The sequence below is a fragment of the Syngnathus typhle genome, linkage group LG12 (assembly GCF_033458585.1).
Source record: "Syngnathus typhle isolate RoL2023-S1 ecotype Sweden linkage group LG12, RoL_Styp_1.0, whole genome shotgun sequence".
Classification (NCBI taxonomy): Eukaryota; Metazoa; Chordata; class Actinopteri; order Syngnathiformes; family Syngnathidae; genus Syngnathus; species Syngnathus typhle.
Window position 1 is genome coordinate 7,509,198 of NC_083749.1, and position 24,508 is coordinate 7,533,705.

At 39.1% G+C, this 24,508-nt stretch overlaps 1 protein-coding gene across 8 annotated transcripts; it reads right to left on the reverse strand.

The window, feature by feature from the left end:
• Nucleotides 1-1,433: 1,433 nt before the first annotated feature.
• On the reverse strand, nucleotides 1,434-24,045 carry znf618 (zinc finger protein 618). 8 transcript variants are annotated; one of them, XM_061293415.1, is made up of 15 exons: nucleotides 23,632-24,045; nucleotides 16,030-16,436; nucleotides 15,606-15,683; nucleotides 14,471-14,512; nucleotides 14,017-14,094; nucleotides 13,041-13,148; nucleotides 12,732-12,812; nucleotides 11,991-12,080; nucleotides 11,503-11,592; nucleotides 10,810-10,887; nucleotides 10,570-10,614; nucleotides 8,801-8,878; nucleotides 8,006-8,167; nucleotides 6,723-7,816; nucleotides 1,434-6,217 (listed from the first exon to the last, which is right to left on the reverse strand). In XM_061293415.1, exons 2-15 carry the CDS (start codon nucleotides 16,415-16,417, stop codon nucleotides 5,684-5,686), a joined length of 2,946 nt encoding a protein of 981 aa, XP_061149399.1. In that variant the 5' UTR covers nucleotides 16,418-16,436; nucleotides 23,632-24,045; the 3' UTR covers nucleotides 1,434-5,683. The 8 variants fall into 8 exon arrangements, with proteins under 8 accessions (XP_061149399.1, XP_061149401.1, XP_061149400.1 ...); XM_061293417.1 differs by having other exon boundaries at nucleotides 16,084-16,441; XM_061293416.1 differs by having other exon boundaries at nucleotides 13,059-13,148; nucleotides 16,030-16,441.
• Nucleotides 24,046-24,508: the final 463 nt, after the last annotated feature.

Genomic DNA, 24,508 nt, shown 5'->3' on the forward strand with positions numbered 1-24,508 from the left:
GAGGAAGAGGAGAATGCCTCTTCCTTCATGATTGTTCTTGCTCAGTGAGGAGACTAACAGGATAGCTCTACCCAGACCCCTTTCTATATGGCTCCACAGTTAATTAGATTAGTTTGACGAACGCTTCTTTTGGTCATTATGGTTGCATGCATGCACGCAGGAAATACATCAACCGATTGCATGACTTGACGCAACTAAACCTATCAAATGATTAATTCAGAGCAGCTTGGCATGGCAAGCAATGACAAAGATATCTATATAGTAGAAAACTTAAGTGCGGGAGAAAAGGGGGGTATTTAATTGTGGTTGCCTTTTAAGTAACTCTGGACCAGGTTGTAGGTTAAATCTAAAGGGACACTGCCATCTAGCGGTCGAGTATAGTATAAAGGTCATGTTATCAAAAAAGCTCGTGGGATACTACCAACCCAAAGATGATATAAATATTTATGTACTGAAACAACTATCGTCTCAATCTACTCTCACAACTATTTAGTTGATTTGTTATTTGAAAACAAAGCTCTTGCATAGATAAGAGGTTAATCACACAGGCTTGTGCTCACTTTGCCATCTACTGGAAGAACATTGAATTGTTCTGCATGTCACAGTTCATTTAAAATCCTTTATGGCAGTGCTTCTCAATTATTTTCTGTTACGCCCCCCCCTAGCAAGAAGAAAACTATTCGCGCCCCCCCTCCCCACCGTGACTATCCTAACTTGTCTTGTAAGTCGTAAAATGTTGCACTGTCACGTTTGCGACAAGTAACAATGAGAGCGCCACTGCCCCCTGCTGTAGTAAACGCGCAATTACACTTTATTCTAGTACTGCCAAAAAAAAAGCCTGTTCCCCAGGGTCACACGCGCCCCACTATTTGAGAAGCACTGCTTTATGGGAATCACATGTAGAAATCCCACCTTCACGGTATTAACATATTCATCTATTAATACATTATTCACAGGACGCCAGAGATGCAAATATCTCTGTGAAAGCTTGGAAATAATTAAAAAAGGATGCCATTCATCCTGAAAATCTATATCAAGATTCAAGAAGTTTATTGGCCATGTTTGGGCATGCCAAACAAGGAATTTGACCCCGGTAGATCTCGGCCTCTGTTCAACATTAGGTGACTAACAACATTCAGGACATGTGCAAAAATTCAGTCAGTCAATCAATTAATCAACCAACCATCAATGCATCCACCCATCCATCCATCATCGATCAATCCATCAATCAATCAAATATCTACATCAAAGAAATAAAATATAATTTAGGCCATTGTAAAAAAATATTTTGCTGAAGAACTGCAGAGATGGTTTGGGTGCATGGTACATCAGAAATTAATACAACATCTGCCCACTTTTCCTTAAAAGAATGCTCCAAATCTGTAAGTCGCCTTCAGTTTAAATGTCGACCCAAGAATGGCATCATGTACACATTTCAGACACAGATTAGGATTTTATTCACACATCACATACTACAGTGGGTTATGTAGTCCAGAAATAGTTTTGAACAGCGCTGCCATTAAGACATAAAATCAAAAGACATTGAACCCTTGTTTTGTCGTTATATAAAAATAGTGTTGCTACAAAAGTATAAATTAGGCTTACTAATAAGACAACTCAGGTGGGAATCTACACAGGAAGAAAAAAAGGATCAAACGTATTGTATAACAGTAGAAAATGAATAAAAACGGCTGTAAAATAGGATTAAAAGCAACACACGATTGTTGACCTGATCTGATATCGCAGACTAGAAGGTAAAGGACAACACATCTCAGTGTTAGCATATTTTTACAACTGACGTCTGAATAAGTTAAAATCAAACATAGAGTGGCTGGCCTAACAGTATCTAAATTGAGTTCTTTGATCGTATCAAAAGACTTATTTTTGTTGTTTTTCCTTAAAATGCTACTGTAGAAAAAAGAGGTATAATGTTATCGGCGCTCCCTACTGTGTCTCGGATTTGACGGTGCCCCCCTCATGGCATAAAAACAGCAGTTATTTCGTATTTACATAATGCGTTCTGGGAAAACGGATGATGTCGACCACGCATTTGCACCGCCCCATGATCAGCAGTACCTTGGCCGCCTCCCCTCCACACCCCAAGAGGCTAAATACAGTCCGACATGAAAAAAGAAAAACTGGCTTCAAAGTGTACTATCTTATAACCTTATTAAAAAGCATGCATAATTATTTTATGATAGAATTCTCATTTCAGCAAAAACACGAAAAAATACACGCTAGTTCTGGGGTTCGATTATGTTGACGCGAGCATTGTGACGTCAATTAATGGCATTTTGTCCCAGAGCATATCCTATTTAAAGTACATGGTTTACCAAAAAAAAAAAAAGAAACGCTACGACAAATCCCTTCATCTATTCGCGGCACAAAGAAAACGCTCTAACTTTAAACCATTTTTAATGTTTTTTTTGTGGTTTTTTTTACAATGAGCAGCAGCACTACCTGTTAAATATTGAGGTAAACCATTGAATTGGTGTATTTCGAATAAAGTACATTTTTCCTGTACTCATTTCAAATATATTTAAAAAAGGATTAAGTGATAACCCTATAGTATAGTTAATATGTAGTATGACATTGACTGAAGTGAAATGGAGTGCATGATTTGACCACAACCAGCACGGGTGCTGGTGAAAGTCTACAGAAGACCACTAAGATTAGCTTTGCTATTTTTTTTTTTTTTTTTTACAAAAATCGATTACGTAAATGTGGCATGTGAAAATTTACCCCTTTTTTTTTAATTGCTTTTACGTATACGTGACTCACAAGCATTTTCAAAATTTCAAAGATGTAACAGGCAGTTTTGATCATATACCTGGTTTGCTGTGATAATGGTCATCACATTTTTACAATTTTTAACAATTTTTTTTAATCAGCGATGCAAAGTTTCCATTTTTTTGCGCTGATTCCAAAATTGCCCCCATTATTTTTCTCTGGCACATCAGGTTTTCAGAATAATAATCATATAAGATGTTATATGTTGTAATATGTATAAATTAAAGGTTAGGATGAGCAAAAGGCAATTTTTTTCAACGTCATACCTATAAATTACAGCGTATGGTAACACTCGTATTGCGCAAGCTTTTATAGGTCAAGGAAAATATCTCGAAAACGTGATGTGCTTGAAGAAAAACGTAAAGGCATTGTTAAAATTACCATCACAATTTAGCGACACAAATCCATCTCTGATTAAAAAATATGCTCTTGGCCAGTGTTAATATACGAAATAATACAAAGACCGGACACTTTCGAAATACGTGTTTGTTACTCGAATGTTTCTGGAGAAACCAAAGCTCAGAGCGTTGTAAGGTGGTGATGTCGGTAAAAATAAAAATACAAAAAAAAAAAACCTTGTCATCAGGGGAACTGAGGTATACAGTACCAGAATAAAACAGTATCTACAGGACTTTTTTTCCCCCCCAATTTACTTGCGCTTCTTTGTGTGGCTACATTTTGTTCACGTCACAGTTCTCCGAGTCAAATAGCACAAGAGCGGTCGGCTTTCCCCACAGACGTCAAGGTCTTAAAGTTTGAACACGTTTAGTTTTTAAGATTGTCGACACCACCCACTTTTAGACCTTACTATTGGGACAAATCAACTCTTAATACACCTAAGCCGGAAGGACAAGATAGTTGGGCATTTAACTTTTTTAAATGGGACCGCACAAAAAGAGTCCGATTGCTTTTGTGCTGGGCCTAACTCATTTGCCTTTTGCTGAAAATCTTTCAGTGAGCGAGCAGTCTGAGGCTGAGGTTGATAGCTGGATGTTAAAAAGTTGCCTGGAACCTGTTTAGGATTCTAAGAATAATGCCCAATACTAAAAACTTATGAAAACAATTCTTCATTGAATAAAGAAATGCATATGGTATAAAGATACTGAACATTTCTAGCCATAAAAATAACAATGTTACTTGATATCTCATTAAATGTTTTTCAAGGAAGGTCTTCAAATGTGGACGCGCTATATAATAAAAGATGTACTATTGTATTAAATCAGGGTGCTCGGTGCCTCGCAAATACAGACATAATTTTAGAAGAAAATAAAAGAAAGTGAATGGTAACATCAGTGTAATTCTTTCTAAAATTGTTTTCTAAAAATCATAAATATTAAAAATTTGTGATTTCTATAGCATTTTGTGAAGCTTAAATACGAATTATTCACTGTTTGAATACAATACCGGAGAATATAGTATAAGGATAGTATTTGAAGACAATTATGGACTTTTCATATTATTGGGGAGGCAAATGCACTTGTTAATTTGGCCATAGTGCATCAACCACTAGAGGTCACTGTTTTCAACAGTCAGCCAAACTTGCTTTCCAGAGCTACAACAATAAATACAAATAAATGGGATGTCGCTGACAAGGCGATAAAATAGCAATGTAAAGGCATTTTCTTTTGCAAAAAGGGAAGTGATATGAAGCCCCAGACAATGCAGCTCCCATTCATCCAAGGCAATTTAAGGAGGTATTTGCCTGCCCCCCACCCAAAAAAAAAAAAAAAAAAGGTACTTGACATTATTAATGAGGGGAGATGGCAGGCTAAATTATTCATTTGAGGGACATTTCTGTTTCGACTTCCACAAAACAAGAAAGTGATTGAAGGTGGGAGCAGCGTTTTTGTTTTGTGGATTGTGTTGTTTGCCCGTCCATAACCATACACTTTTGTTTATTGCCTTAAGAAATTAACACAAGCCCCGCTTAAGGAAGACTAACCTATATTGATCAAAAAAAAAAAAAAAAGCTCCTAGGACTTATGTAATTAACAGACCTGTGGCTATTCACATTAGTCATTTGCCTGTAAATAAAAACACCATATTTAAAAAAAAAAAAAAATCAACAGCAGGTCGGCATATTTCTCTACAGTGAGCAAGCTAAAACTGCCTAGTGATTTAAATATATTAAATACAAATTTGGCTGTATGACTGTTAACAACATAATCATGGAAAACCCCAACTGTCTGATCAGAGTTGTCTCGTGTGCCTACAATCCAGGCAGTGCGGCTAGCACAGGTAGCAGCAGGAAACTGGATTTACACAGCAGGTACAATTCTGATTTTTTGTTATCGATGTAGGTGTGTCATGGAAGTGGAAATAGAAAGAGAAAAAAACCCATCATGCAACTGGATACCTTCAAATCAAAAATCCTGTACGTGTTAAATTAGAACTAGCCACTGATATAGACCTGCCATGCAATTCCAACCAAAGTAAAGCAAAGTAAAACTTACTACAAAGGTGAGTTTAGCAGCTTTGAGGGGGTAGGTTGCTGAAATAATTTCAATCTCTGTGGCATGGCCACAAATTTGGTAGACTCAAAAGGTGCAAAAGGCAGTGAAATTTCTGAACCGCTTGTGTGTCGCATTTGTGTCAGCGACCTCACTCATACTGACCTTACCTGCCATCATGTAAGTCTAACAGCATGTAGCCTTTAAAGCAGTTGAGTCTTCAGGCCAGAAGAAAGAAGCTCACCTGACACAGCTACTGTTTCATCCCTAAAGCACTAAACACCTCCAGGTCAGTGTGTCATACAGTATGTGACAAGCCTTAATGTTCCAAGTGCTTGCGATCTAAAATTATTCTCAGTCTTTCCACACAAGTTTTGTTTTACAGTCGCTCGAAACCTATATTATATAAATAAGCCTGTGGTGGAAGGTGAAGGTTTGGTCAGTTAGCCCATGTTGGAGCGAAGGAAAATGAGTTTGTTCATTTCTTCAGCGGTAACCTGCTGCCTCCTCTTCATGGCCAGGCTCTGCTCGCACACCGTGACGCATTCGCTGCGAATGCCTACCGCCGGCACGGCCAGGAGCCACAGTGCCAGGCGGGCAAGCCTGGGAAACCTGTCGCCCATTGTTGAGCTCCAGTATTGGAAGAGATCGGTGGTGCCTTGGAGAAGAGGCTCCGCCAAGTACTGGAAGATCTCTTGCCTGACGTGACTTTGACTGTCGTCGTTGGTGGACAACGTCATCCTTGAAAGGCCGCCGTTGTTTCCGGCTCCCTCGACCCGGGTTATTTTGGGCATGGGCGGACCTTCATTGTCCCGCTCCTCGCCGCAGGACGCCCCGGCAGCGGTCATGCCGCCGTCCCTAGGTTCGGCCGCAAGTTCGCACGCTCGGGAGATTATGTCCTCGTGCTGGTAAGCAGGAACTGAACGCAGCTTGAGCTGAGGGTCCAACACCATGGCCACTTGGTGAGCTCGCTCAACCTGAGGACAAGATGGTTGTTTCTCGTATCATTACCATGATTTATTCATCAAATTTACAGCAGTGATTCGTCCCAGAGTTAGTGGGCCAAGCGAGATAATCACGAGTGCCACGAAATGATCTAACTTCACTCAGATTGTTTATTTATCACAAATGTAGTTGTACTTTGAGATACAAGTGAGATACTACTTTGCAATTTGAAATGAGTGGTGTATTGTGGCGGTGAACTCAGTTCAACTTGCCTCACAATATGAAGCAGCAGTTAACACAACTTGAAAAATTCACAAAAAAAGGGGCTTTATTCCGTAAATGCCACTCCAAGTTGAAGTTTAGAAACATTTAGATAATACGCAAAGGCATCTATTCTTTATGCTCTGCAAAAAACTATTAACCTTACAGTGTAGCAGTTCTTCAATTTCTAATAGGAATTATCAATAGCGATTTAAACTAGTTCCAACAAAAACATTTGCAATAATTTAGGAAACACTCATTTAGGAAATACATTACCTTAAAATTCTCCTTGAGTGCTTCTAGGAAGTAGTGGCAGAGTTTGCTGGCCATGCCAGTTCCTGCTTCTCCAGCTTTGGAAGTGAAGAACTTCTCAAGACGCAAGTATACGGGTAGCACCTGCTGCAGGGTGGGCCTCCTCTGGCTGCTCAGTTCAAGTGCCGCCAGGCGCAGAGGGGCCAGCAGACAAGTCAGCGTGCCGAGCAAATGCTTGTTGAGGCCCTGGAGCAGCGGTGCTGTGGACTTACTGCGTCCGTACGTCTCACAGATGTGCTCAAAGTGGGCGTGGACCTGCAGGAGTGCTTCGGCCGTACGGTCCCAACAGGGAGGGGTGGGACACTGGGCAGCGCTGCCCTGCGCTCCCTCTTCATTCATGCTTAGGCAAGTGTTGGTGTACTGCTCCTCCCTCAGCGTCAGTGTGGTGGAGGCGGAGATGTCTTTGCACGTGGCGAGGAGTTCGGCCAGGTCGTGAAGGCCTCGAGCTTGCAGGCTACGTTTCCCCAGGACTGCCTGGACCACTGCCCCGAGCGAACATCCTGCGCAGCGCAAGCATATCCTGCCCCTGCCACCGAGTGAAGACGCCCCGAATCCGGCAGCCGACACCCGGGGCTCTGCCACGTACACAGTGCGAATGTCTGACATCACAAACTCAGACAACACATTCTGGACCCAGTGGTGAATCTGCTCCGGTCCCTCCCTTAGTTCCGCCTCCCGCACCCCAAGTACGTAACGTTTCAGTCTTGAACCCTCCACTTGGTACGCCGTCAGAACGTAGCAAGCGTCCGGGCCCGTTGTCTGGGAGTGGCAGGTAACTGCGATGCCAAGCGAAGCATTGGAGCCGAGAGCGCATGTCACCTTGACCTTGACCTGGTTGTACATGCGGGGCAGCTGACGCAGCGCCAAGGCACTCATGTTGCCGAGGGCGTCACGGGTTGAGTAGGCACCGTGACGTGCCCCCGTGTCAACCAGCGTCTGTGCCAGCTTGAGGAAGTCCTTGCTGTTGAGCACGTTGAGCATGTTCAGATCAGAACACATTACCCGTAAGAGACGTTCAGCAACCTGTAGCCGCTCCTTATCAGGCAGCCCATTATTATCTGGACACAAAAAAACACCATTTAAGAAAATACAATTAAAACAGGTCGTAATGAACCTTGACTGAGTTGTAATTGCCGAAGACTTATCGCACATTTTTGAGTGGCTTTTAAGGCAAATTCATAATTAAAATGTAGTTTTGAGTCATTTTGAGGTATCACTTCAAATGTATAAATTTACTAAAAACATACGGTTGACATTGTGGTTCCGCTGGACGAGACTTTGAGGTTGTATCTGTAGCTTCACTGGAGGATGGGGGGGCTGAGCAGGAGACACTCTCCACAGTGGCTCCTGAGGACCCGAGGCTGAGGAGGTTTTTGGAGGGTCCCCTTTGGTATGGTTCTCGTTGTCAGCTGAGGAAAATAGAGAGTAACAAAATCGACTGTGATATTGCAATCTTGAAATTTAAGAAAAATGTTGAAGTTAAAAAAAAACAATCAACTAAAAAGCAAAAGAAGCTACAAATATAGACACTGCAACACAGAAACAAAGTGAGTGAGAGAATGTGAATGTTTCAAATATGGTCCGGATTTAAAATAAAATGTCAGATGAATAATTTCAACAATCAGTTCTCACATGCAGATCTGACAAATGCTGTCAGATTAATTTGATGAGTGGCCCTAATGTCAAAACAAAGCAGTGGAAAATGAAAAATAAAATGGACGGTAATCGTAATCCAAAAATAATTATAAATCCTGGATACGCCTAAGTTATCTCTGAAACTGGCACATGAACGAACACACTTTATGTTGAGAACAAATATTATGACTAAGCCATTGCACAGCTATCTGATTATACTACTCGGGGGAAAAAAAAATTTGTCTGAACCATGTGTCCCAGAACCAGATCTGCAACAACCACATGGGAGAACTTGATGCCGAAAACATTTTTTGTTTTACAGACTTTCACATCAATTGCAGCCATTTGAAATTCAGTGCTTGCTTCGCTGCTGAGCTTCAACATGCATTTTGTGGGAGTGGACTCACCAGCGTGGGACTGCATGTGCTCCAGCAGGTTGTTGTAGAACTGGAACTGGATGCCACAGGCACCACAAGTGTAGGGTTCTAAAAAATCACAAGGCCCAGAAGAGAGTTGAATCTCTCTTTGGTGACAAAAGAGCAAGCAAATGCTAGTGCATCTAGCTGCTTCCATCTATGCCACGTGCAGGCCTATATGATCAATACTACTGAGTTGGGAAGGGATGCACGATAACTGGGTTTTTTCTGTCCTACCGATAACCGCTACCAATCAGTGGCGACTCAAACTGAGTAGCAAATTGGCCGTGGAAACCAGGCGCCCCTCAGAAAACATATAAAAACCACAAAAATGACTAATTAAGCTCAAACTGCAATAGGAGACAGACCCATAGAAAACCTACAAATGTATGTTACACAAGAGCTGCTAGAAATTGTTTTTGGCTACTGTCATTATACAGTCTTTGCCACCTCTGAGAATCAGATTTCTGAAAACCACATACACCAGATTAAAACATACCATTCAACTCAGCATGCTTCTCTTTTTTTTAACTCAAGGAGTCAACTTCACCAAACCTTTTGTCATTTGCCAAACAAGACATTGTGCACTATTAGAACATTTGTCCAAATTATTATCAAAAACATAATCCTGTATAGATAAAAAAAAAAAAAAAACATCATACGTGATGACAAATGTGGAGTAGGAAGATTACATCAGAAAGTGGACAATCACATGTTTGACTACTCTGAACTTTAGATGGTGAGCAATCTCAAAAGCTTTGTTGTGTATCAGAACCTTGCCAGAGATAAAGTTAGCCTCATTGTGATTAGATGCAGTCTTAACTACCTTAAACAGACGTGGGACTCAGTCAAACCCTTAAACTGAATCAATCCTGCTATACATCAAGTGTGCTCCCAAAAAAAGAAATACCTGGTACATACTAGCCGCAGAAACTTTGAATCGGTTGACCAATTTATTATATCTGTGCAAAAATTGTTCAATATTATTACTGACCAGGACCAGTCCAAATGCATGTCACATGAGAACTGTTCACAAAAGATGCTGTCTGACTAATATGTGTTGTGTCCCCATAAACATAAAAATCCTACCGGATGTTCTTGTGACACTGCTCTCAATCTTTAGGTGGTGTCTGGTGGTTTGCTGTGAGTAACGCAAGCACCAAGTTCGATGTGCGAGTTGCCCCGTGAGCATTTTGTTGACAAAATGAAAGGAGCACACCTACGTTGATCGGTTTCAGACTAATCTTTTGGGAATTCTCATTCCAGAGGACTGCACCGATTATCAGCACTCTTTTCACCCGGGTTACATATTGAACAAAACTGCTCTTTGCGGCCTTACTTTCAACTACAAGTTGTTAATACTGTACAACCGCAAACAGCCTAACAAGTTCCTAGGACGTGCAAGGCATTTTTAAATCCCCGTTGCATTTAAAAATGCAAATGTTCAAAAATTGTGACTTTGAATTTTGCAATACAGTGTTGAAAAGTGTCTTGTTTATGTTCTGAGAAGCTCATGACACACTTTGAAAAGACCGGAAGTAAGCCTCCACAACCAATGTGAAAAAAGATAAAATAAAAAAATATAATATATTCATCCTCTTAAACATTCTTTCCCCAGTGATGATAATTGTAGCAGATTTGTGCAGGAGACTCACAATGGCTTACAGAGAACGAAAAGTGACATGAAATGAAGTGCTGTGTATGCAAACTGTACATTTCTATGACGCAGAAAGATGTACAGGGGTGGGGCTGGCACTTACTCTGAGGTGTAGGGAAGGAAGTGGCCACCAGAGGGCTTGGGGTGCCTGTGAAGAGGAAGAAGAATGAGAAGAGGAAGGCAATATTACTGTACCGTCCTTTTTTTCTGCATTTTGATTAATTAATGGTATAATAGTGTGCAGAGGCGCCACACAGGCACTTCCTTTTTTGAGGGAGTAAACACTTTATTTAGTAAATTTAGTGTTGCATAAGGAAAAAGAACGAGGGGATTAACAACTCACCGCTTGAATTCCGAGAGCTGTTTGTGTCAACCAGACTAGACTGCAATGCATTTTCCAGTTTCCGTCTGAACTGACTGCCTGTGGAAAGCAAAAACAGTAGACACTAATTGTAATGCTACATGCAAAGTTTTTTTTTTTTTTTTAATGTTGAAAGTAACCATAAAATCATTATGCAATTTTAATGTTAGTTTACAGCATACTATACATCTTAATATACAGTATATTCTCAAAGGGAGAACATGATGAACCATTTATTTTTAATGGCTTGGATACAAATAGTAGATCCCTGGATTGCTTTTTTTGTTCTGTCTATTTTTGAAAATGTGACCGTGAGAGAGCCAGGCATGTTGGGGGTCTGTCTGATTTACACACGTGTACAAAATTGTCCGTACCCCTCTGTTAATGAAAGGAAACCCACAGTGGTCACAGAAATAACTTGAATCTGACAAAAGTAATAAAATTAATAATTGCCAATAAAAATCAGACATATTTTTTCAATTGTGGTTCAAAACAGAAATCAATACAATAGTGTCCGATGGAATTGTTGTTGCAAAACTGAACAACGCTGCTGAAATTTCAAAGCATTCTTATGCCATAATCACACAGATGCTGAATATTAAGTCGACAATCTATTTATTGTACTTGCCTTTGTCTTTCTAGCAAATGCAAAAAAGAAAAAAATAGTGTGCTTACTCTTTATCTTATCAGTTTGGCTGTGGCCAAATTTACTCATATCCAAGCTCCCACACTCCTGCACCCGAGACGCCGTCAAATCAAAGGAGCCTAAAAGGAGAAACACAAAAACATTAAGTGATAATGGGCATTAAATAGCCACATGCTTTGAGGAATTATAAATAAACAACACTTTATCACTATACTGTACATAATTTCTGCCAGTATCAAGAAGTATTATTCTGTATCATTAAGAAGGCAAAATGAATATATATTGTGTTGATTTAAGCATATTTTGCAAAGGATATTAAGAAAGATTATTTACAGAGAAAAATAAATACAATAAACATTGTATTCCAAGACAGACCCTTGCTGAACTTTAACGTGCAGTTTACTAACTACAAAAAGGTTTTTGTTTATCATTTACTAAAAAGATAGAGGCACGTTAGCCGACACACTGGCTTGGAGCAATAAAAAATAAAAAAAAATAAAAAAAACAAAGGACTCACTCATGGGTGTGTGAAGTGCGACGTGCTCCTGGTATGGGTTGAAATATTTGTACTGCTTCCCACAGAACTCACAAACAAAGCTGCCCGTTTCTGCAGAAGAGGAGGAAGGCACACACAGGAAAAAGTCTTCAATTAAGCTTAAAAAAAAAAAAAAAAAAAGTACAGTTGTACATAATACTAAAACTTACAGTATAGTAAGCACATAACAGTTATTTCAATTAGAGCAGGAAGTGATTTACAGAATCAGTCTTTTCAGTCTGATTGGAAAAAAAAAAAACAACTGGTGGTTGCAGCACGGTTTTCTTCAAATCACCATCTGTTCCGGAGGATAAAGTACCTATTTAATTTTAAAATTAGAAAAACGTGTACATATAGATTTATCGGCCACACTCGTCTAGTTGCTTTAGGTGTCCACGTTGTAAAATGGGATAGTTACAGAGAAAGATGTTGTCTCTCTTCAGTGTCAGTGATTAATAGAGGTCAGGCATTCATTTGAACAAAAGGTATTTCTGTACAAAGGGATTATAACATTCAGTATTTTTTTTCCCTTCCACAATTGAAATTATACTACAGAATATATATTGCATCACAGATATATATTCTGTTACTCTATCAGTAAATCGTACAAAGGACTCAGGATTAATAGACTTCACTACTTCATTTGATAACAAAGTATGGTAGTGACATATCAGATGAGAAGGAAGTCTTCATTTTAAATTTGAAGACAATAAATGGTCTTACTTGGTCCAATTTTAGGGTAAGATTCAACCGGCTCCTCTTCTTTAAGGCCATCGATGGGTATCATGACCTGCTCGTATGGATCTAAAGGGAACAGGGCAGAGAAATGATGTAAAACTGAAAACTCCAAATGCAACCGTATGCAACTTAAAAATATACATGTTTAGACATTAAGATACATTCAGACATTGTTTACAGGTGATTATTAATCTAGTCACAAATATACTTTAGCCAGAAATAAAGCATTTCCTTCAGGATCATTCTTTAGCTCGAGCTTATTTTTGGTTTGTGGTTCTTTTTCTTTCAGCTCACTGAAATTTGCTCCGTTACCATCCACTGCATGCAGGTCGCGGTGTTCCTGGAAGCAGCTGTAGTATTTATACTTCTTGCCACAGATGTCACAGGAGTAACGGAAGCCACCTACAAACGAGCAGACATGAGTAAGATTCAGGAACAGGCAGGCCAAAAAAAAAATAAAATAAAATTATCAACCTTGGCGGGCACTATTTGATGGAGGGATGAAACTGGTAATAATTATCGGTGCGACTCGAGAGAAAAAAATATTTGTTGACTTTAGAATAGTAGGCCGATCCAGTCAAGTTGTGACTTTGTATAAATAAAACCATCATTAAATAAATAACAGACAACACGCTTGTTGAGTTATTTTGTCTACCCAGCAGTTCTGGTCTTCTCTTTATTCCCGCTTTAGAAAACGGTTAAGGATAAAGTTGGAGGAACCAAAGACTTTATTTGTTGGCATAAAATCCACACAAAAAAAAATAATCTCCACTTAAAAATGAAGCCCATTGTGATGATGGACAATCATGGATTATTTGAGAAGGTATGCATGGGAATATTCTGACATCACTTTTATTTTGGATTAGGACGCATCACAGCCATTTGGCAGTCAAAATAGCAAAGCATTTTGGATTCGTCAGAGAGAAATTATATTCAAAACCTTTATTTCAAAGAGTAACTATAGAATGCAACTTCTGGAGAAATTGCGTGTGAAGGCTAATAGACTAAATTAAAACTTGTGGAATATTATGAAAGATCAGTTGGCATAAACTGAATAGTTTACAGTTGGAACGGTTTGAATCAGTCAAGAAATGTCGAATTTAGAGGGGAAAAACAGAATGAGTCCAAATACTTGTAATGAGGAGAATGTAGAATTTTTGGTAAGGGAGAATTCCTGGAATCAGTAGGCATAAGATGAACAGTTTAAGGGTGGATCAGCCAAGAAATGTAGAAATTAGAGGGGGGGAAAAAACGGAATCAGTCCAAATACTTGTGGGTCTTGGGTAGAATGTAGAATCTTTGGTAAGGGAGAATTCTTGGACTCTTGGAGTAATTATCAAGTATTTAACTGTGGAATATAAAAACAAAGGGTGGAACTCAGCATGTTGCATTTTTGAGAATTTAATCCATCATAACTTGTTGCCAAGTATCCTCGGTGGTCTACTCATTTGCTTCCACTAGTGTTTTTTTTAATAAACTACAGATTGTATCTGTCAGGATAAAGACGACTTGGGCTCTCACTCATATTGATACTAAGGTAGACTACAGAGTGGATGTCGAAAGATTCAAAAATCTCAAGTACTCTCAGGTAGGAAAGCAATTAGTCCTGATAAAAGCTAAAGTGCCCGAGAGCCAATCTCAAAACTGGGTAGAATGTCTCTGATCACCTTTGATTTTGTTATGAAAGTATCAAAAAGAAAATCATGTAACGATAAAATACTCACTGTTGGGAGGTGGTTGTAGCTCTGCAACCATGCCCTCAGATTCTGTCATGCAGTGGAAATCAGCATTAGGCAATTATCCAAACAAACACTTTTACTTTACGAAAAAGGTTCAATACAATTATACCATATTTGAATTAAAATAAAACACACTGCATCTACATATACATTTTTATAAATTCCCTTGAAAAGCTGGTCATTCCAAACTAGGCGTATCCCCTCAAAACAAACAAAAAAATAATTTGCACATTTCTGTGTATATAAAATAAATGCACCAAATTCTCAGTCGATCCCCTCTCATTAATTTCAATGTACCTAGAATTCTTAACAAAATACCTCAAACTAAACTTCCCATGAAAACTTTCCAGAAATTCTCCAGCCCATTAACAACCTTATTCAAAACCGCCTTCTTGGAACACTACAACTATGACATTCCAGGGTCGGCGTGAGCACATAAACCCTTTTTTATTTTTTTTTATTTGTTCATACCATTATGATGACACAAGTAGGTTCCTCAAGTGGAATCAACTGAAAAATCTTTCCAATATGTTCTAGATGCCCCACTAGTCTAGGAGTATCCATTATCCTGTTCATGTCGCCATCAGTTCCCTTCAAGTCAAACGTTTGTGAATTACTTTGCAATCAGTGTTCTTGTTCCGACCGTTTCCCTTCAATGAGGGACTATTTGCAGCACTCTGCAGCAAAGTACGGCACATACATAGCTACGCAGTTGCATTGCATGACATGCCATTAAATGACGACATATTTTGTGCTTTTGAAGCCAACAGTTAGAAATTTGTTTTTTTTCTGTATTATGAGTTGTCATTGCATCCACCACCACAGAATAACAGTCCGTTCCCCATTCTCCAAGACATATAGCCTGCTCGCTTTACTAGTTTTGCCTTGGGGGAGGTCTAAATGATGGTCATGGTCACTTTAATTGGTGCTACGATTATCTGTGCCATCTGCACAACTGTCGTATTATAAATACTGTACTAGGGGGCCACTTTATTTTTGCTCGATGACTCTTCGCATCGTGTGCACAGCTGTCATTGGTACCATTAGTGTCCCTTACGTTACGCAATCAGTCTGTCAATGTTTTTGAACTTGCGCGTGACATTTTGGGACAATGGCTTACCTCTGTGTGCCCTGACATGCGTCTGAAAGCAGTTGTAATACTTGTACTTCTTCCCACAAACTCCACATACATAGGAACCTTCATAAGGAGAGACAGAGAGAAGTTTTGTTAGTACATACTCATTCAACTGAATTAAGTACAACTGAACAAAGTCTAATCTAAATTCAGGAACGGGCCACAAAGATTGGCCGAACAAATTCCGTTCAACTGCAAATTCTCTTGCCAAGCTTTTATCAATTTCACAGTGAAAATGGTGCAGAATGTTAATATTTACTTTGCAAGTCAATTTAACATGTGCACCCTTAAATTTCCTTCCAGCGCTCCTAAAATTATAAGTTAGGTGGTACTATGCTCATGGTAAAAGATGTTAGTCTTGATCCCTATTTTAACATGTGTGCAGTACGTTTTAAGTGTGGTAACACACCTATGCATGAGTCTGTGCTCTTGGTTGGTGGAGGAGTACCAAGAGCGAACATACCCTCCGCCTGGACTCTGCGAGATGCGCCTCCGCTTGCTTTGCCGTCGTTCCCACCGATGACGACGCAGATCTCGGCTGGGTTGGTGTCCCCGAAGGTACCGTTGCTCGTCTCCGTGATCCCTGGTTCCTTTTTGATTGTGACTGGAGGTAAGCTGACGTCTTGGCTGACCACAACAGAAGTGGACGGGGGACCGTTGGTCCCACCGCTCCCCAGCTCATTGCTGGGATTGGGTGGCTCTTGGGCACTCACGACTCCGCCTTCTCCAATTTTGGGGGACTCTTGAGCACTCATGACTCCACCTTCTCCAACTTTGGGTAACTCTTGAGCACTCATGACTCCACCTTCTCAGACCCTGCACTTCCATAGGATTAAAGACAGACAAGCAGAGAACAACGTTATTAACATGTGGCAGGCAACATAATTGGTTAATAATTACATTCGGTGAAACTATTAAAGGGCATTGGCCACAAGCCTCATTAGAATAAATAGTTAAACGAAAGAGGATCCTGTTCAGTTTGCGTGTGGACCCAGTTAGCATTCCTCCCCCGTCTTTTGTTAATGAAATATGAATAAAAAAATATTCTCAGTGAATAATGCATGAATCTTTATGAAAATAAATTACAGATAGACAAGAGATGGTTATCTATCAAGGTTCTGATCCCAAATAGAATTGTTTGGCCTTGGTCGATGTATACATTCCAACCGGGTGTTTTTAAGTACTAATCTTAAATCTAAAACATGGGAAATACTTTGGGGTTTTTTATTGAGTAAACTTGTTACCCCAGAAAAAAAATCATGCTCCAAAGTCTGGGGTTTTATGAAAAATTGTTGTAAAGAAATCGTTTTTGGAAAAAAGTCATTTTCTGAAATTACTGTCCTATTGAAATCGTCTTCTCGTCATTTTGGAGAAGTCAGAGCCATTTTGGTATGCTGCTGTTGTAATTATTTTGTCCACTAGAAATAAGGGCACCGGTCATGGCAAAGTATAAAAGTGTGTTGATGACCACACAAGCAGAAATTTAAGAACCAAAGCCAAAGTCATGGCTGCTAAGTACAAAATGACTAAGTGTATGTTGTTATAAAAAATAAAAAATAAATAAAAAATGCAGGAAAAAGTCATGCTCCCCCTGCTGCCTATTAAATGCAGAGCTCCTCCTTCCAGCCTTCTGGAGCTGCCACCTCCTCATTTACACGCGAGGCTCGGAGGGAAAATGGAAACAATGGCATTTAAATGCCAAATGCAAAAAGACAACTTTAAATGCCAAATAGTTAGGTTGACTAAAGTAGAAGAAGAAAAAAAGACTTCCTAATACTTGGGCAATTTAAGCGTGCCTATTCAAATTAATTTCTAAGCTCATCTTGCAACTCGTTTTCTTTTGTTTGCATTGCCAGATCACGGTTTCTGTTTGTGTATCCTAATCTCGGTTGTTCAAATTCATCGAGGAGGCTTTTTTTTCCTCTTCATGTCATGACAAAGTGAGAAGAGTTTACAGTCAAGTGCCGATTCCAATTTTTTATTAATTAGGTTTCTTAACAGCTCAAATTATTAAATGTATTAAATGATTCACATAGACTAAGATGTGTCATGATTCATACCTAATATGAACAGAGTCATGATTATCTGAATTATTACTTTGTACCCGATGATAATTATGAATGAGTATAGCACAGGTCATGCTTGAATTACATTAACTTATTCATCTCTTCATTTACGGGACATGATACACAGTACATCAACTTTGATTCATTTGAGATGTTAGTGACAGCCCTTGCTGGAACCTTCATCAAGTTCTATAGGAACTCAAGCGGCAACCATTCCATGCCATCCCATTCTGAATGAATGAAGGAATGAATATTCATTTATTTGTCTATTAAAGTTTTTTTCAACAGGAAATGGGAGGGGGAGCATCTGATGTCACTCCACAGTAAATTCCAAACCATGAAACCACCAATAAATGACATCAATTCCCCATTATAGATATGACATCGGCACAGTTTGTGAGTCCACCGGGAGGAGCAGCATTTTGTGCAACCTACTTTTTTCTACTGCTGATTATAAAAGAACGGAAAAGGGCAGAATCAAACTTTTTTTTTTTTTTTTTTGCTAGTGAAAGGGAGTTTATTTTTTAATTTGGTCCTGTGGTATACTGCATATATAATTATTGACCACAGCATCCTGTGGGTCTTGAATATGCCAAAATGCTCTGAAATGGCCCGCAGTGAATGATTTAATTGCATTTATGTTCCCCATAGGCAATCATGAAAGTTTGACAAAGGTCCCTCCCTAGTCCATTTTCTATCTATAGCATTATTTCAAGTCAAGTTTATTTAGATTTGGTCAAAGCGCTACTACGTCCACGCCAGTAATGGGCAATTTTGCGAAGGGACCATGAGAAGCTAGAATGTCTGTTGAGGAGCAAGCAAACATGCTCACCTCAACTTTTATACTTTGTATACTTTGTATACAAAGTTTGTATTTAGAAAAAAAAAAGGTGCTGTATGTGTATTGTCCTAAATTATGAAATACACATTTAATACACAATATTATAGTAACTAATTATATTAACTACCAACTCATACTAGGCAGATTTAGATTTCAAGCTTAAGTAGGAAGTAGAATATTATTGACAGTTATTTATAATCCTCTATTTATGACTTGTTATAAACCAAATTAATAGTTAAACCTCTATATACAAAGTTAATCAGTTCCGGGACCTACTTTGTATGTTGAAGTAGTTGTATGTTGGATCAAATATTTCCATAAGGATACACTGTAATTTGTTTAATTCATTCCACAGCCAAAATAACAACGATAACTCCTGAATAAATACTGCAGATAATTACACACAGCAACAAAACAAATGCATATAAGAGATGTAAAAAAAGAAATAAATTGCAAAGAAAATAAAAATGGGATTTTATTCTCACTGTACCTTAGAGACAGAGATACACGCGTTCCGTAACTTACTGCAACTTACAGTATGTGAACGTAAAACTTAGCTTACACTTATTTTTCTATACATTTTTTCTTTTTTAGTTTTTTTATCCAACTGACATAACATTAACTTAACTAACTTAGCTTATTTATTTATTATTTTTATATTTTTTTACTATATATTTTATTCTATTTTATTATACATTGTTTACCTTTCATCTTTACCCTCTTCACTTGCACTCAATTCGAGCTATCTTTTCTTTGCTTCACTTTCCTCCTCACCATCATTCGACCGCTTTGCAGATTTTGTTTAAAGAAAAGCGTGCCATGTATTCCAGGGTAGTGCTGCGACGTTTAGAGATGATGGTGATTCCCTTGGAAAGATTGACCGCTTTGAGGGCTTCCTTCTGTTTAATCGTCGTCACTTGATCGTCAAATTTGTTGACATATTCCGGCCATATTGTTTCGCAAGATCACTCACACGCATGTGTCACGCGGTCATGTTTTATGATTTCTTGTTTTAATCGTAAGGAAATCCTCACCTTCCTTTTTTTTTTACTACAAAAACTGAAAAAAAACCCTCCTTTTCCACACTGGCGGGCTCACAAGAACCATTTCTTACGTGTAGAAAAACAGTGGGTGTGGCTTGCCACACATTGCCCTGAAGCTGCACGCCCACAAATCATATAGCTCCATCAATGGTCACTGCACTCTCAAATGAAAAAACGCGGGCATTGCAGGGACAAAATGGAATGGTTTTTTTTGTAGTTGTTGGACAAGGTTGGCGGGTTGGATTAGAAAGCCCCGCAGGCCGTGGCTTTACCAGGTCTGTACAATAATGAAGGAAATCAATCACTCTCAGAACAACATATTAAAAATGGCAGAACTGAGGTTGCCATTTTACTTTGTACTACCCCCGCCCCCCCAACCCAGAAAAAAAAAACAAAAAAACATCTGCTTTGCAAGTCAAATACACCAGGAAGGAAAATCCAAATATGAAATACAAATTTGCTTAAGGGATCAGTAAAATGTTTGCACTCTCAGGAGAAGGAGTAAAAATAGGAGCGAGTTAAAAATGGAGGACTGACGGGTCACTTCAATCACTGCTTTCACTGCATTGGTGTGCATTATCCAAAGCCGAAACAGGGAAATGCGTCTTTCCTTAATCAAACGTACATTTTCCTGTCCTCTTGTAATAAATGTCTTCTAATATTGAGCTTGACCATCATTTCAAAAAGCAATAACGCAAAGAAATACATAAATCCCCCACCAGCAACTCAACTCTAACATACACTCACACACACACACACACATGCACAAAGACTACGCAACAAACAGGCATCTAGTAAAATTCCAGAGGTATTCACTCCACAGCCCCCCATAAAAAACATTTTCAATCTATATGTTAATGCTGTGAATTAAATTTTAATAACAAGAGATATTGAAAAGCAGACTTGAATCACACAGTAATAAATCCAGAAAGATCAGGGCCCTAAAATTAGAAATTCAAGACAGCATCCGATCTGCTGCTAAAACCCTTGAAGGCTGGCAGATTAAATTTTTGATGGAAATCAAAATTACACTGCAAACATGCGCAGGCGCGGCAAACCTGGCATTATTGTGATTTATGGATTCATTAAACCTGCACCAGTTCCAGCCCTCCCCCATTTTTTTTTAACCACGCACAGAAATTACATTTGCTTTGCTGAAATTTTTTCCCCTAGAAAAGCAGCACAGGCACTACCTTCACAAAATGGTCAAGTAGGAAAAAAAAAAAACTATTTCGTGTACATAACCGCTGCATGTAAACGGGCCTAATTTTCACTGCTGCAGCAAATGAACATCCTGATGCATTATTCATCAAACCAATAAGATTCATTTTTACAAGGCAAAGGAGAGGAAGAAATATGAGTAGAAAGGAAAGCACACAATTTATGCGGCGGCCCTAACCCCTGAAAAGCAATTTCCCAGGGACTAATATAAATTAAGCAATTTTCAGACATTTTCAGCAGAGCCACTGAGAACACAAGAGAACAGTGGATGCCTGCTATGCTCAAAATGGATTCTAAAAGGCTCATTTTAACCCACATCACTCATCCAAAATAGTGCTTAAAAGGACTGGCGAGGAATCAAAGAAAGCAAATCTCCGTTTTTTCCTTCAGAAAATACAAACTCTGCTAGCAAGTTGATATGGAATAAAACAGAAACCCCTCACTATGACTTGATAGACCACTGTCGTTTTAACACAGACTGGAAATTTCCGCAATCTGTTCTCTAAATATAAACCTACAGGTTTTGTTCTCCATTCTCTGTATTACTCAAAAGAACATACGACGGCGGAAACTGTACGTCAAAAGCAACAAAAGCCGCAAAAAAAAAAAGATTGCAAAGCCTCTGAAGTAGAGAAATGCTAGGACGTTAGTAAAAACACTGGCCACTTTTTTTTTTTCGTTGGCTTTTAGTAGCTTTTATACCATTTGTATTCCAAAAGAAGGAGCACAATCACTCACTTTTTAGTTGAACGTTTGCGTCGAAACTCGAAAAACTCAAAGCATTAGCAAACCGCATGACCTGCGTTTTAGCACGTCAAACGATACCACACCATATAGATAATTTTACTACATGCAGTTACGTTTTCGTTTCCCTTTGAAAATTGTATTTTATGTTGGTTTTTTTTATTTATTTAAATAATCGACTGAATGAAGACATTTGCTTTGCGTATCCGAAGTCACAAGCTGTAACATAAAACCAGTTTTTTTTTGATCCAATCGAGTATGCACACTGGGTAGCAACTTAAACTACACATGAAAGGATGCTTTTCAAACACTTCCATGTGAAATTTCATCTGGTTTGAACACATTTTTGTTGTATGTATTAGTGTGTGTGTGCGTGTGCATGTGCATGTGCGAGTTGGGAATGTGATAGCGGCAGCAACATTAAACCCGGATCCATCCGGATCTGACCAAGACTGCGCATGTGGAAGCAATCAAAATTTTACATGGAAAATCTCATTTAACTTGTTTCGATGCTTTCAGCTCTGTTAAATCTCTTCAGCGCTACTTAATTTGTTTGGATCCCGTTACATTTTGTTCCCTTCTTCTCAAAAGAAAATTTGACTTGAATCAAAACTATATTCTTCTGATCTTACTCAAAATTATCTTACGTACTTCAGCTAGTAAGGTTATAGGTTGTGGTCACTCTATAATTATACCCAAGGCAAATGTTTAAGCCTCAGGGAGGTCTATTGTTAAAATTAAAAAAGAAAAAAATCTATTTCCTTATTTGATATTAAATTACAGCTCAGTAAACAAAGGCAGACTTGTCCTGCCAGATTTATTATAATTTTGCAGCAGCTCACTGAATTTATTATGAGGACTTGACTTGAAGGTCAGCATTCAAATTACCCCCAACAAAATGGCAACCAGACTCAAATAAAAAAGCAAGTCCAGCAAAATGGGAAAAGCGTCCGCAGGATTAATAAAATAAACTGCAGGAGCGCTGCTGTGATTGTTTTTCCTGCCCTGCATTTTTTTTCTTTTTGCTGACATGTTCTTTCTACCTCCATTGCTCCTCTATTCCTTTTGGACATTTTTTGGGAGGAGGAGGGGGGCATGCAAATTTCCCAATCTGAACAAATCACAAATTTTAGGAAGAATCCAGCAAGGCGGAAAGGGGAAAAAAAGCAAGGTAGAAACGAAAAGCTTTGAAGGCAACGATGCAGTGAAGCACTAACCTAATTATCTTAAAAAAGAAATCCAAGGTGAATTTGCAAGATTTGGCACTCTTAAGCAAAAGCATTCAGGGCCAGAGAATTCTGCAGGGGGAAAAACACAGGGGAGGAAAAAGGCTGACTTGCACCCAGCTCATGGCTGCAGAATTAGTTTTTAAAGGTCATTGTGAATATATTAGGTTCAACATTAAATTCATTTCATTTCCATTTGAAACAAAACCAAACTGTAATTTGGGTGAAATTCTTCAAAATGAGTCAACAAATCAAACTAATCAAATTATGTTGACTATTTCATTTCTCCGAATGACTCCCTACAGGTGGCGCCAGTCAGTCGCGGATTTGACAAATTGAAAAAACGTCTACATTATTTGAGATAGAATACAATCCAACGTTTTTTGGACGCCGAGATTATCGTGACGATTGTACCAGTCTGTGAAGCGTGTTAGGCGGTCACGGAAACACCGAGAAGTGGTGCGAATTGCCAGAGTACCGGAGAGAGAAGAGGGGGGACAACTCCAGAGCCCTGCTCAAATTTGATGGAAAATTCACAAAAAAACATGGCTGCAAGATGTTTTTGTGCGCGATTAGATTGTTCCTCCCCTTCCTCATCGCCCTTCATTTCGCCACCATAAATCGCTTGCAGAATCTGTCGGCTGCATTTCCCCCCCCATCACATGACTCAAAAGTTACAATTCCTAAATAAAATTCCGCGACAAACGAGCCAAATTGCGCTTCGATGATGGCTGCACCTGGTTTGGAAGACGAGCACTGAGCTGACGCGTCCATTAGCCAAGTGGAACACCAATAAACTTAATGTTAGCATGTTACTAGAAATTTGCGAATTCAATTTTCTCAAAAATAAAAATAAGCGATTTGACGTACCTGCAAAAGCAGCGTTGCTCATGCAAAAACACCCCCGACGAAAAAGCCTCCTTTCCCCGGCCAGGGGTGACTGCAACAACGGCTTCCTCCTCCGGGCGAGGGGAAAAAATGTGAATTAGTTATGAGGAAATTCAAAAATGTTAAAAATTTCCCTCTAGTCTTGTGTTTGCCCCCCCTCGCCACTTCTGCGCGCTACGTTACATTTTCTGGAGCAAAATAATGTAACGAGTCGTGAAAAAGACGACAGTCGGGACCGTGCGGGCTGTCCGCTCGCAGCTCTCGCACCCGGGGGGAGGTTGTGTGACACTGTTCCTGGTGAGGAGTTTTTTTTTTTTTTCATCCGCCATATACAAGGGCAGATTCCAAAATTACGGCGCCGGCCTGCAATAGCCTACATTAAAAAAGGGGAAAAATGGAGTGGGGGGGGGTCTGGGAAGAAGAGGAGTGAGGTGGGAGAAATATGTTGGCCGACCAAAAAGGTGCACGTCAAAAGAGTGCTCCCTGTTTTATGGTTGACAGATCCGATATTAAATCAAAACGAAGTATGTGTAGCTCTTTTATTGTTAAGAAATACTCTCATTTATTTTCACACAATGCATTTACAGCATCTTGGTCATATATGTCAACGACAACGATTAACTGAGCAGGATATACATCGCAGTCGTTGTCAAGCGTAGCTCTTTGGTTGGCCAACATTTTTATTTTGAAACCTAATTCTAACCTCTTTTTTTTTACTTTCATAATTACTTAAATTCGTTGTTTTGACTGATTGTTTAGGGATGCCGAATTTAAAACAAACCAACATTTTTTTTATTTAAAAGGCTTTTTAAGGTAGAATAGGTTCAGGTTTGATATGAATTGGGAGGCATAGGAAGAA